The sequence below is a fragment of the Parasteatoda tepidariorum genome, chromosome 8, assembly GCF_982258835.1.
Source record: "Parasteatoda tepidariorum strain Cologne lab strain chromosome 8, Ptep-v5.0, whole genome shotgun sequence".
NCBI lineage: Eukaryota > Metazoa > Arthropoda > Arachnida > Araneae > Theridiidae > Parasteatoda > Parasteatoda tepidariorum.
The window spans coordinates 6,672,708-6,687,113 of NC_141762.1; the positions used below are offsets into that span (position 1 = coordinate 6,672,708).

Consider the following 14,406-nt stretch of genomic DNA (forward strand, 5'->3'; position numbering starts at 1 on the left):
CATCAAGGAAAATGAGTTTTGTAAACAGATTTTTTAAATTTTTATACAATTGGACGGCGAGTTCCTCAAATGTTACTTAAGATGTTATTCCACTAAGTTCTTCAATTATCATTTTATAATGAAACACGTATAATTTGCTATTTACCAAAATGATGTATGCATAACAGAATGTATTATGCAACAGAATGTATAATATAACAGAATTTATAATGGAACTGGGTGTATAATCTCACAGAATCATGTATGCATAACAGAATGTATAATAGAAGTGGATGTATAACCTCACAGAACAATGTATGTATAATGTAACAGTATGTATGATCTAACAGAATATTGCGTGTATGATATAACAGAATGCGCAATGCAACAGAATGATATATTTTCTTTTTGGAGATCAGAATTTGTTAAAACTTTGAATTATTTGTACTATGCATGTTTGGAACATTTTTGATTATTTTAATTTCTTTTAGAAATAATATTTTTAAGTCAACTTGGCAAAATTTAACACCATTTAATATTTCAGCATAGTAAAATTAAATAAAAATTAATTGTATTGCTTGCTTTAAAAATGTTGTCAAGTTAAAAAAAAATGTATAATATGTCATTATCCACGTTTCTGGACCACAAATAAAATTGTTTTTATAGGAATACTAATATTTCAAAATTTAGTTTTATTGCCGGCCTTAAAATAGGAAATATAGTTTGCTCACTAATTGAATTATTTTCAACTAATTAATGGTATTTATTATAAATTATTGACTTGATTTCATAATAAAGTGTTGTAAATTGCTGATACTCAATAGTCTAATAAAATGTCTGAGCATAAAACTATTGTTGCTTGTAAATATGAATCATTAGATTTATACAGTGTTTGGAATCAGCGCACTACAAGTATTGAAACCACTGTAGTCGCGACTTTTTTTTCGCAGTTTGCAGTGTAGTGCGCTGCTTCTTTTTTAAAAAAGTAGTTTTGTGAGATACATAAAAACAGTAGTTTGTAGTGATTCCTGGTAACTACTTTTTAGGTTAGTTTAGTACATGAACAGTGTTCTAACACAGCCAATTTTTCGAATTTGATGGGTGCTAATCTTAGTGGGTGTGTCAAAAGACGCAATTTTAAATGTCCCTGTGACTGTGATTTAACAAAAATTGCGTATTTAGAGTCATGTATAAAAAATATTTAAGTCAGCCATTATGAATAATCGATAATGTATCACTTATAAATAATCGATACTATGAATAATCGATAATAATCACACGCGAATGTTCACTCGTAAAACAGTGATGTTATTTCAAAGGAAGAAAACGTATTTTCGATGTAACTTCATTTCTTTGAGGAAATAAAAGAGCATTAAAGACTTAAAGAAATTGCAAGTATTTGATAATTTTCTAGCATCTCTTAAATTAAATATTCGCTGTCAAGAAGGGCATAAAAAGTTGAACTCTAATGAAAAAAAATTCGAAAAAAATGCTTTAGAATAACAAAATTGGTTAAGGAATAAATATTTCCAAGCAATTCTTTATGTTTAATGTAAGCCAATGTTTTAATACAAAACTTTTTTAAACGTAATGTATAAATTAATTTCTCCAGAAGTGTAAATTATACAGGAGTAAATTAATTTCTCCTGCAAAGTTCGGTTCTTTAAAGTATCGAAGTAATCACCACAATTCAGAAGTAGTTTGTAGTCACTTCATTTTTAAAAAATAATTAACTGCATTATTAACAAAGTAGTTGTAAATGTAGTAAACTGCAAAAATAATGTCGTTTTTCTGACCTCTGGTTAGATTTTCAAATTCATGACTTTCCATGAATAATTCCAAGAATTTTTCATGACATAACGAAGTTATTTTCTCCGATAAAAACACAAGAAATTTAAAAAAGCATTATAATAACATTAATTGAAATCATAGGTATTGTTAGCTTTTACATCGATCGTATTCTTTTATTTTCACTGACATACAGACTGTAAACAAAAACATTAATAACAAGAAAAAAAGGAAAGTTATTTGGTTGTTCAGCAACCATCCAAAGTTATAATTATTACAATTACAAGAGTTGCCAGCCATGTTGAAACAATTATTTAAACTATCTCTCCATTGATGTCGCAACATCCTCCCCATCCTGGTGAACTCAAGAGGGATGACCAGCTGTATAGGTCGAGATATAGTCTTTCCAACCACTCTTAACACGCATGTTCGAATTTCCCCATCACGTCCTTTAATTAGATTGGTAAATCGGTCCTTTTTTTCACACGTGTCTCGGTCTGACGTCTTCTTGTAGTAGCATAAGATCTCCTGCACGGATGTTGAAGGAGTTATGAATATTGAGAACTTGGTGATAAGAGCGTAGTTGAAGGAGATATTCTTCGCGCCATCTTTTCCAAAATATATTCAACACGTCTTGTCGTTGTTTGTAGAGTTTCGTAAGTCTTGGATTATTATTCATATTTGTGGGTATAGCTGTTAATTTTCAACCGTTAGGAAATGTGCCGGTGTCAAGGCTTCCGTTTTGTCTTCATATCCCTCTTCATATACAAGGGATCTGCCGTTAAGGGCGGCTTCTATCCCTACAAGTACAGTGGATAGACTTTCGTTGTCTAATAGTGCCCGACCAAGAGATTTACGAATAAACGCTCCCACCAAACCTCCCCACCACCTTGAGCCGCGATGGCTCAGGGGAAAGAGCGTTCGCCTTCCAATGAGGAGAACCTGGCTCGAATCCCAGTCGATACGAATTACGCATCCGACTTGAACCGATCACAGTGATTACGCGAAATATGTTCAGTGGTAGACGAATCATGGATTAGAGTCCCCTTGTCGTCAGGCTAACCGTGGGAGGTTTTCGCGGTCTTTCTCTCCATGTAACGCAATGCGGGATAGCTTCATCAAAAAAGTCCTCCACGAAGGCAATTTTTTTCCCCAATACTCGATCCAGGAGTGTCTTCTGGATTGGGTTCAACATTACAAAGCTACGGAGTTAACATTAGTTGTCGTAAACCCATAAATTTGGGTCAGCTGTTCAGCAGCGGTTGTAAAATAAAATAAAAAGCCTCCCTACCAAGCCGCTTTGGGTACGATGAACTTCCGAATAATGCCATTATGAGCGTAAAACTGTTGCACTTTAGTCGATGTAAGATTGTTCCATGGAAGTATTAGCTCCATATTTGCAGCGTGGAAAGTGGCAGCATTGTCACTATAGATGGTATGTCGTAGTCCTCTACGACCCACAAATCGCTGCAATGCTAACAGAAACTTATCTGTCGAAAGATCTGACACAAGTTCGAGATGTAAGGCTCTGGTCGTTGCACAGGTAAACTGCATCTGAAGGATTCAAAGTGCGAGTATGTAAAGGGCAGGCAAAATTTATTTCTGTGGTGAAAAATGGTGTAACTGGATTAATTCTATCAGCTGGTAAAGGAGCTTCAACTTGAGTGCAGCGAATTGTTCGTGACATCTTGCATCGTAAACATTTGTAAATCACTTGTTTGATGGCCTGACGATCTCGTAGAATCCAAAAATTTGAACGTAGTTCTGAAAACACTATTCTGACACTTAGGTGGTGCATTTTGATATGTGTTTGACGTATCAGCAGGCTTGTGAAATGATGAGATCCGTCCAGCAAAATTGGATGTTTTGGGGACTCTGCTAAACTCGAAAACTGCAATCTACCACCTATACGTATTAGTTTATTTTTAAATAGTTGATTGAATTTTGTAATGGTTGAAATGTTTTGCAGTGGCTTGGATGTTGATAAAGCTTCATATTCTGACTGAAATGACTCCTTCTGAACCATTTGTATACAGTAATTTCTTGCATCATATACCGCTGCTGCAATGTCAAGGTTCTCCGACTTTCTTGTCTTGAGATATACAGTTCGAGATAAAGCGTGGAATCCATGCAGTAACACGTATCAGTTTGGTGTAGGAACTGTAGGTCTTTGCGTCTATGGTGGGTTGAAAAGTAGTAACATGAAATGTTTGAATTTCGTTATTTTTCTTTACCTCCAAATTATGAGAGCAAACTTTTTTAGAATCTGGCCAGCTTTCTGTTAGTTCAGTCAGCCAAGTTGGTCCATTCAACTAGATGTTGAGATCTTTCAGTGTAGATGGTGGAACGCCTCTTACTAGTTTGTCCGCTGGATTGTCTTATCCCGGGCAATGCCGCAACTATGAGGGGTCAGTGTATGAAATGATCTCTGTTACCCAGCTGCACACAAATGTTTTCCATCTGTTGGGATTACCACCGAATCCAACCAAGAGTGACTTCAGAGTCACTCCATAATGTGGCAGTGGATGGCGACAATCCAGTTTCATTGCAAAAATATTTCAGCAGTCTGGTACCAATGACAGCTGCTAAAAGCTCCAAGCGGGGAAGAATAACTTTATTCATAGGTGCAAATCTATTGCGGCTGCATACTAAATGGATACTTGATTGATTATTATGAGAAGTAACTATGTACAAAACTGTACCATAAGCTCACTCAGATGCATTGCAGAAAATATGAATAATAAAGGAAGCAAGCGATGGAATTCCTATGAAACGAGGAATTTCTTTAGAGCAAATGGCATCCCGCTGGGCTGTAACTGTATGCCACATAGTAGCCAATTGTCTCAAGATTTCCTCCCAATTGATTCCAAGAATCCAATTACCTTGAAAGAGTATCTTTCCAATTATCATGAATGATGTAAACAGTCTTAAGGGATGGTACAAACTTGCGACATAGCGGAGTAACTACGTCTTAGTAAGTGACTTATCTAGAGAAGCACAAGGTGAAGTCTCAAAAGCGTTGCTCAAAGTATCAGTTTTCGTGTTCCAACCAATGCCTAAAACCGCAGTTTTGGTTTTGAAAATTTCTTTATTACACTGGTGGACAAAATTAAGAGATGGAAAGCATTTCCGCACATTTCTATGACACTATATTCTTCTATGACGCACATTTCTATGACGCTATTTCTGGACTGTTATTGATATGGAGGGAACCTGGAACCCGATACCATCCCAGCAACATTATCGAAAGGGACCATTATGCTGGTGGAGGACTCATGGTTTGGACAGGGATCATGCAAATATACCCGCACACCGATCCATGTGTTTGACAATGGTTTCGTGAATGCCCAGAGGTACAGGCAGGAGGTCCTATAACCCTATGTGCGTCTTTTCAGGGGCGCTATTGGCCCTGAGTTCATTTTTATGGACGACAATGCGAGACCACATAGGGCTCTCATGGTTGGTGAGTATCTGGAAGGCGAGGATATTCAACGAATGGATTGGCCCGCCAAATCTCCTGACCTGAATCCTATTGAACATGTTTGGGATGCTCTTGGGAGAGCTATTGCGATGCACCAACCTCCCCCAAGAACCTATCTGGAGTTAAAAATTTCTCTGGTGGAAGAATGGGAGGATCTTCCACAAGTCTTCCTTAACTCCCTTATTAACAGCATGCATACTCGTTGTGCATGCTGTCTGTCAGGGGTGACCATACACCATACTAGAGGCAACACACACTGTGCAAGCCTCACTTTTATTGTCATCTTTTCTCCTTAAGTTCAGACTACATTGGATTTATTGGCAATAGGTCTTGCCAGTGAATGGCACTTTCATTTTCGTTTTGCATACTCTATTATCATGGAATAAGCTATATCCATACCAAATTTCATTTATTTATATTCAGTATTTTTTGAGATATTTGGAAAAATGTCTTCCATCTCTTAATTTTGTCGACCAGTGTAGTTTCTAGCAAAGTGTTGAAGCTTCAAAAAGTTAGTAGCCCATTTTTCCATCGGTAGTTTTATGAGTAACATCAAATCTTTGATTTCCTTTTTAATACCTTTATTTGTGTTTCAGTTTCTAGACTAGCCACAAAATCATCCATATATAGGTGTTTATCTAAAAGAGCTGCAGAAGTAGGGAAGTCATTTATATGATTGGCTGCTAGTTCTCGTGTAGTAGCACACAACAAGACATGCCGAATGGTAAGCGAGTGAATCTGTATGTAGTTACTTCATCTATAAATGTAGCTGTTTTTGAAGAGCCCTTCTTTTGCTTGTACCATAAGAATCTTGTTGCATCTCTGTCCTTTGGATGCAAAAACAATTGTAGGAAAGTTTGTTTACCATCACAGGTTAGGGCAAATTTGTGCTGTCAAAATTGTAGAAGACAACCAACAGTCTCAGGTCGAAGATTGGGACCAACATCTAAAGAGTTGTTTAATGATGGCATGCCAGGAGAATGTGATGAGGCGTCAAAGACGATTCGCCACTTTATATCATCTTGCTGCTTCTTTTTCACTGCATGATGTGGCAGATAGTATACGGTGTTTTCAGTTTCATTTGCAGATGGGCAAACTTCAACATGTCCTTGTTCAATGTAATTCAAAATGTATTTTTCGTACTGTGTCTTCAAAGATTCATTTGATGTCAGTCTTTTTTTAAGTGATTGAAATCTGTTCTCAGCAGTAGTTTTGTTTGTTGGTAATGTTGAGACCATAGCTTTCCTAGGAAATGACGCGACTTTACGATTATCAACTAATTTAAATGAGTCAGGAAAGTTCTTTAAAACCAGTCGAATCATGTTTAGACATTTCTCTATACTGGGAAGTGGTGATTCCAATTGTTTCCAAGTCCCAGAAGCAAAGTACACTTTCATTGATAGGTTCTTGTTGAGTGAATGTGTTGAGTTAGTTTACAGTAGCTACATTGGAAACTGTTGCGTATGATCGAGGGCCAATCAGAATCCGCCTTAAAGGTGACGGAACCAATGCAAGGGATTCTGATAGCATAACCGGAACTTCATGATTCAATACTTGCCAGTAGAAATCAGTACCAATCAAAACTTGTATAGGCAGATTTTGTAAGTTATCGTAAGGATCAGCCAGTTTCATTCTTTTCAGGAATGCGAGCCATGAAACATTAGTTGGAGTAGATGGATGTAACGCCTATTCATTGGATATCATTATCCACTATATACATGCCATTAAGTATTTCGGCCAGACGACTACAAGTGAATTCAATATCCGCAATCGACGTAGAATATAAAGTCTCTTTTAGTTAGCTAATGAAGCGAGTAATATTAGCTCGAATTGTTTTACGTTTGCACTTTAATAGCGCCATTTTGTCAGTCGAATCATTTTGCGTTGAAGTCATTCTGATTAAGTGGAAAGGAAATAAAAATGAAGCTACGTAAATAAATTCTCACTTCTTTAAACTCAGGAACGTAATTTTTTTTTCTCAAATCCTGGTCTGCAGAAGGTTTGAGTATTTCGGCACCATAATGTTAGCTTTTATAGCGATCGTATTCCTTTATTTCCGCTGACATGCAGACTATTCGCGATCGCAACGCTCGAGTACGCCCTCTATCGGGAGCCTGTAAATATCAGACATTAATTTATCACGTTTTCATTTAGTTCCATCAAAATCATCGGCCATGACAGACGCCATTTTCTTAGCAGCAAATAAAAATCAAAATTTCCCTAAGGAACAGCTGAAGAACTTGAAAAAACTAACCAGAACATTGAAGCAGAACACGCCAAGCATTTGAAGAACAATTTCTCATAGTTTTTACCTTTATATTACCAACAACATAACTTACAATTTCATGATCACTTGCTGTTACAGATGTGTATATTACGGTAAAATAATTTTTTCTGTCTTCAATTCATTACAAATTAAAATGAAGTCAACATTGCTTTCGTCATTCCAATAAAGACATGTGAATTCAGAACGTCAAGAACTGCAATAGTTATAGAATTCTTCTTTGTTATAGAACAGTATTTCTGTATCTACAAAATTCGGAAAACAACAATAAAGAATCAACCAAATTACTTGAAATAGTGTCATTTGTGCTGATGATTAATAAATTTTTTATCGTTTTCTTGGTAAGTATTTCTTAGTTTTGAAAGAATAGATAATTTCAACTAGAATTGAGCTGCTTTGTTTTTAAGATACATATTCAAATTCATATCGAGATCTTACAATTATAAAATTTTGATGTGTGGTATGTTATCTAAAAGTAATAAAGGGATAATCTATGCACATATTATTTGAAAATAAAACTTTCAAACAAAGAACATTTCATTTGGAACTCTACGGATTTATAAAGAAGGTAAGTGTTATGATTTTTATAATAAAAAATTAGCTTGTAAAACTTTTTTTTCTTATTTGATGATAGTTCTCTACAGAATGGTTTCTTACGTCTGATTAAGAACTATAAGAATAAGAAACTATATGAAAGTTTTTATTTCAATGTAAAGAATTCTTAAAATCGTTTTTCATCCTAAGAATTCTTTATTTTTCGTTTTATAGTTTATAATTTTTTGATAAAAATTGTTGTCAAAATACTCTTTTTGAAAACATAAATGGTATAACATTATGTGTTTATGTATACTTCTTGCATATTCTAATGTTTCAAGCAATATGATTCAGAAAAGTATGAATAAAAATTCGGTACTTACGTATTGACGCCACAACAGCTACAGATTTGGCTGTTTTTAAGTGCCGCCAATCTACACCTAAAATTTTTGTGACTAATCATAAAACGAAACACTTTATTTAAAATCAAAGTAGTTTATCGGATTTCAGTGGACAATGGGCAAAATGTTTCGCTCCAGAAAAAATAAAATTGCATCTTGTTCTATTTTTGGCAAATCGCAAAGACGCATTTTCGTAGCACTAAAAAATGGTAACAAAAATCGAAGAACAAATCATTTTGGAATTCTTCTGTTTTATAAAGCAGATAAGTGTTAATTTTAATAAAATAAAATTTTACTTTTAAGTAGTTTTTTTCTTGATGATAGTTTTCTATAGAATGGTTTTCTACGTCCGATTATGAATCAAAAAAGAAAAAACATTAAAGTTGTTTATTTTAATATAAGGAATTTTTAGAATAGTTTTTTTTTTTTTTTTTTTTTTTCTTTTTTTTTTTGTATCGTAAGCATTCTTTACTTTACGTTTTTCAGTTTCTAAATAATGCTTTTTATTAAAACTTAAAATTTTTTGATAAAATTACTTGTCAAAAAACTTTATTTACAAAATTAAATTACATAAAATTATGAAACTTATGTATACTTTTTGCTTATTTTAATGTTTGAAGTAATATGATTCTTAAAACTATGGAATAATTCCATTTTAAAAATTAGATTTTTCGGTGACCTAAATCTATGACTTTTCATGATTTGTTTAGAAAAATATTTAAAATCATGACATTTCATGACAAATTTTGTTTGATACCGAAATTTATGACTTTCCATAATTTCTCATAACTTTCCAGGTGAGCAGATACCCTGCATTTAAAACGAGAACAATAAGTGTTGTCAATGCTCAGTGATCCAATCCATTACAGTTATTCCATAAATGCAGGGGTTGCAATAAAATAACATTAAGATCGAGAACAATAAGTGATGTCAATGTTTAGTGATGCAATCCATTACAGTTATTCCATAAATGCAGGGGTTGCAATAAAACAAAATCTAATAAAACAGGCTACCCTTAATAATATATTTTCAAAATCTTTTTCACAAATTAATATCTTGATATTGAATCATTATTGAGAAGCAAAAGATTTAAAATTTGATTATTAAAATTTGAGTGCTGGAGGAAACAAAGGGGTATTGTTTACACACCTTCGAAATACAACCAGCAAAGAAGTTGAGTTTCCCATTCTCTCTTTCTGATAATGCGATTTTATTTTTTAGACATTAATTTGCGAAATCGAATTTGCACATTTTTTTAACAGTGATTCTAAGAAACGAGGTCAAAGGTCGTGCTTAGGGAACTCTATCTCCATTAAATTACACTAATACATTTGCTACCCCTAATACGTTCATTTCTTTGATAGAGATTCTATGTTAAGGGTGGTGCTTACGGAACAAAACTTTAAAAAATCATTGACATTAGTGACTGAAAGCTTAAAGTTTGTTTCGGAGCGTGCAATAGCAAAGAAAATACAATAAAATGAAACTATAAAATGTTTCTGAATAAAACTATAAAATGTTTTATTCAGATTTAAAAACTTAGTTTAATAATTTCTTTACAATGCTCCCTGAACCATTCTTATTTCCGATTTCAACTATTTATGTGAATAAAACTGGTTCTAATTGACCCATACGATGAGCATCGGTATGCTTATCAATAGTTTCAATGGGCCGGGATAAAATATCTCAGTAACAACACATTGTTTTAATAAAACGCCCTTTTGCCTATCTTTTATGTTATAAAATTTTTCTGTTAACTTCTTTTAGTGTCACGGAATCTTGAAATTAAAATTTCAAACACTTTCTAAATATCTCGTGCTTTGTAAACTCTTCTTGAGCTTGTTGCCTGACGATGAGGAACGTTTTAATGCTTCATTGATAGCTACGAATATAATTTATCTTCATATTATCGCAAAATAAAATTTATCCTCAATCAAAATCTATCTTCATCACTTTCAGAAAATTTGCCATATTTTTACTATAAGAAAATTATTGTCAATCCAAATTTCTGCAAATGAAATCTTCAAAAAGAACTGCATCGCTGCATTCAACTCTAATTTAAGTTAAATTTATTTAAATTTTGATTAAATTTAACTAATTTAAATTAAAATAAGTCCTCAAGGAAAAAATTTATCGCTTATCGAAATTTAGTTCTGTTTATGAAAAAATGAACCCAATAAAAAAATTTAAGAATTATGTTTTAAAGCATATTAGAAAAATAAAAAAATGGCTTTACTTCGGTTGGACCTAAAAAAAAACGAAAGGAGCATTGCTTTTGCTCTCAACGTCCATCAACATTAAAAATTCCTCTAACATTTTCACAGGGGACAAGCCCAACATGAAAAACGTAGTTTTAAATTTTTTTATTCATTTTAATTTATTTTTAAAAGTAACATTAAAATTAAGAGTAAAAAAAAGTTTGCTTTATCTTAATAATTAGAATTTGTTTATGCCTTACAAAATGGCGAAGAAAGGAATGAAAATTTTTAACAGTACATGTCTATCTTTCTTAAATTAAATGTCAAAACCAGCTGTTGAGTTGTCACAAATCATCATACGACAATCACTTTGTTTAACTTCAGCACCCTAAATCCAATTAATTTGTGGAACATATCAAGGCCAGATGGCAGTTGGCTTCTTAGGATATTAATTATGGGTAGCTAAGTATAAATATCCGGATTAAAAGAGACTCAATCCCATTAAGTTCTATCTTTCTTTCTTGTATACAGTAAGTATCGAAAATTATAGGTAAGTATATCGATTTCTTATAATTTATCACCATGGATTTGGGTTCGAATGCAAACTATTTGGAGACGGGTAAAGCGTTGATGCGTATGACGAGGGAGATGACCCTAGAAGAACAAGGCGAGAATTGCAAAAAAATTGAAAAAGGTCAGAATTATATGGACGCGGCACTTGGTATAGCCGGGGTGGCGTTAGGAGTGTTTGCCTTGTTCACCATGCCAATGCTAATTGTGGTTTCCTCCGCGGTATTAGTTAATGTACTGATTGCTAAGGCTTTAACAGCAGACGAGAACATTGAGAGAGAATGTGCTGATCTCCCTTTTAAAGAGTTAGACGAAAAAATGAAAGCTAGACAAGAAGAAACAGATAGAAAAATTGCAGAACAAAATGAAATTTTGAAAGAAGTAAATGAAAAAGTTGGCCAAACTCTCGACAAAATAGAAGATGTTAGAAAGGAAATGGGTGATAATTTTCAGAGGGTATTGAATAAAATTGGGGATCTAGATGCCAGTAATCCAGTCTCGGAGATAAAAACAGCGATCGAATCAATTTCATTTAGTGAAGAGAACAAAAGGTTAGCAACTCCTGACCGATATGTTTACATCATCCAGCAAGAAGTAGCAAAGAAATCCGACACTTCTCTTTACAACTACATTGGAATGCAAGGTAGTCTGTATAAGGCCATTTTTGCAGTGATTAACAAGAAGAATACCATTAAACCAAACATTGCCCTTCCCGGACTCAACATTGGAGTTACAACTTACGCATCGACCGTCATTACTCTCATTCAGCAACTACGTTACATGTCGGAATATGTTTACCAAAAGGGTGATTTGAAAAAGTTCAACAACTTTTATAATCGTCTTATTTTCGATTTCAATTTTTTCAAACTAATTCTTAATGGTTCTTCGAGAAAGCAAGGTATCCTCGACCAAGTTATTCAAATTTTGAATGACGCTAAAAAAAGCAAAAGCAAGCAAGATCTTGGCGACGAATTGTTCGAAAATATTGGAAGATACATCACTCAACTTAATCAATTAAAGCAAAAGATTGCAGCCTTGTCTCTAAATGTACTTGAATCCACTCCAGATAATAACTTAGACATTGATTTCAATTCACGCACCGGTGATCAGCTTAGTAATACGAACTTCTTAGACTGGAAAGAAGGCACCAAGGTCAGTTACGCAGTACAGTTCGAAAAAGATGGTAAATATTCTAAAGTTAGTGACTGGACTTCACCACAGGATATAATGAAGAAAGCCAATCCGGATATTGTATTCCGGAAAACGAGCAATATGAATAGATTAGTCTTCCGCAAATTTGGTAATGGTGAAGCAGAATTGGCATACATCCTCCCTGGCTCAAAATCAAGCTTTAGAGACGTTCACAGGGATTTGTATAATTTAGCTTTTAAAAACTCCCTCAGTGAAGCGGAAGTTGAAAGTAACATGGATAGACTTATCAAATTAGGAGCAGATGTTAAAGCAGTTTTTGAGGGTAAACGAACAGTGATCCACGCTGCAGCTATTGCTGGTCGAACTGTTATGTTAGGTAAAATTTTAGAGAAGGAAGGTTCTCTCATTAATCTACAAGATAAATTAGGCTTCACCCCTCTTCACCTAGCTGCTGAAAATAAAAGGACAGATTTTGCACAGGGGCTAATTAATCGCGGCGCAAACGTTAATGTACAAGGACAGGAATATAAAGTGTCTCCACTGCATTTGGCTGTGCGTTACCATGCCGAGGAAATTGTAAAAGCTCTGTTAGAAAACTCAAACATTAACCCAAATTTAAAAGATATAGCCGGTCTCACTCCTTTGCATTATGCTGTTACTGATGAAAATTACAATAAAAAGCTTTTCACTACACTACTAACCAATCGAAAAACAGATTTGAATGTAAAGGATAACAATGGATTAGCAGTCGTGCATTATGCAACCATACTCAATCGCTGGGAAGAGGTAGTCGATTTAACTTTTGAAGGTGACAGATTTGATATTTATGCAAAAGATAACCAACAAATGTTAGCTGTTCATTACGATGCTATGAAAGGATATAAGAATGAACAATTAATATCTTCTATGATGGCGGATGACAAAGCATCTAAGCTTAATGATGCAGCAGGCGAGAAACATTGGACTCCTTTGCATTATGCTGCATTTTTCAAGCAAACTGCTTGGGTAAAATACCTGTTTCATTGGCATGAAAATGTGGTATCGAAGATTAATGTTGATGCCAAAGACGTTGATGATCAAACTCCTTTGCACTTGGCTGCTGCAGCTGGCTTGAAAGAAATTGTCAAAGAGTTGCTGGCTAATGGGGCAAAAGTTTACGAAAAGACGAAGAAACAAAATACACCTCTTGATCTCGCAGTTATGCACAATAGAAAAGAAGTTATTGATGATTTGCTGACATTTGAAAATAATCAAAAATTGAAAAATGGAAAGTCTGCTAAAGAAAATGATACTAAGGCGTGTCAATTAGCAAAGGGAGAGATGCTAAATCTGCTAAAGAAGAAGAATCGTTGTGGTAATTTCCGTCGCTCCAATGACGACAATTCTACAAACTCACCTCGGAAATTTGCGCCCATCGGCATGTCTGAAAACAATAGTTTAAGACCTTTGTTAATTTCGAATAAACCGAAAGAGAATTTGGAATTGAAAAATATTAATCCTCTAACACAAGTAGATGTAAATGGTGCCTTGCTTTTACTGGATCTCTTCATTCGAAAAATGACTAACGAAAAATACAATTCTGCTTGGATTGGTTCTCAATCTTTGTTAGATGCACGAGCTCGAGCTTTAAATATCACTGATAATTTGCAAAAGATCATGGAAATTGCAGGAAATGATGGGGATCTTTTTGACATTCATTCAAAGATATACAAGGCTATTATGAGCGGAAATGATTACAAACTTGTAAAAGAAGTATGCACCTATTTAAACCAGTATTCCACATTGGAACCACAAAAAGTTGAAAACATTATTTCTGCAATGGTTGAAAATAAATCTTTTGGAATTACTAAGAACGCAATTCAAGGTAACTTAGAAAACTTAATCGCTCAGGCCTGCTATCGAAATAACTTTTAAATATTTCCTTATTTTAAGGCAGAGCAAGTAAATTTAGTTTAATCGAAAATAACTGTTCACTAAAAACTAACAAATATATCTATCCGTTTTTTATTCTTTTCTTAA

General features: G+C 34.1%; 3 protein-coding genes across 3 annotated transcripts; 1 reads left to right on the forward strand and 2 right to left on the reverse strand.

Moving 5' to 3' along the window:
- Positions 1–3,253: 3,253 nt before the first annotated feature.
- LOC147805247 (uncharacterized) lies at positions 3,254–3,793 on the reverse strand. Its single transcript, XM_087149391.1, has one exon. The coding sequence runs from the start codon at positions 3,791–3,793 to the stop codon at positions 3,254–3,256; it is 540 nt and encodes a 179-aa protein (XP_087005517.1).
- A 2,348-nt stretch (positions 3,794–6,141) lies between these two features.
- On the reverse strand, positions 6,142–6,570 carry LOC147805248 (uncharacterized). Its single transcript, XM_087149392.1, has one exon. It carries the CDS (start codon positions 6,568–6,570, stop codon positions 6,142–6,144), a length of 429 nt encoding a protein of 142 aa, XP_087005518.1.
- A 4,677-nt stretch (positions 6,571–11,247) lies between these two features.
- Positions 11,248–14,301, forward strand: LOC122268876 (alpha-latrocrustotoxin-Lt1a-like). The gene has a single exon (XM_087149393.1). It carries the CDS (start codon positions 11,248–11,250, stop codon positions 14,299–14,301), a length of 3,054 nt encoding a protein of 1,017 aa, XP_087005519.1.
- The last annotated feature ends 105 nt before the right edge of the window (positions 14,302–14,406 follow it).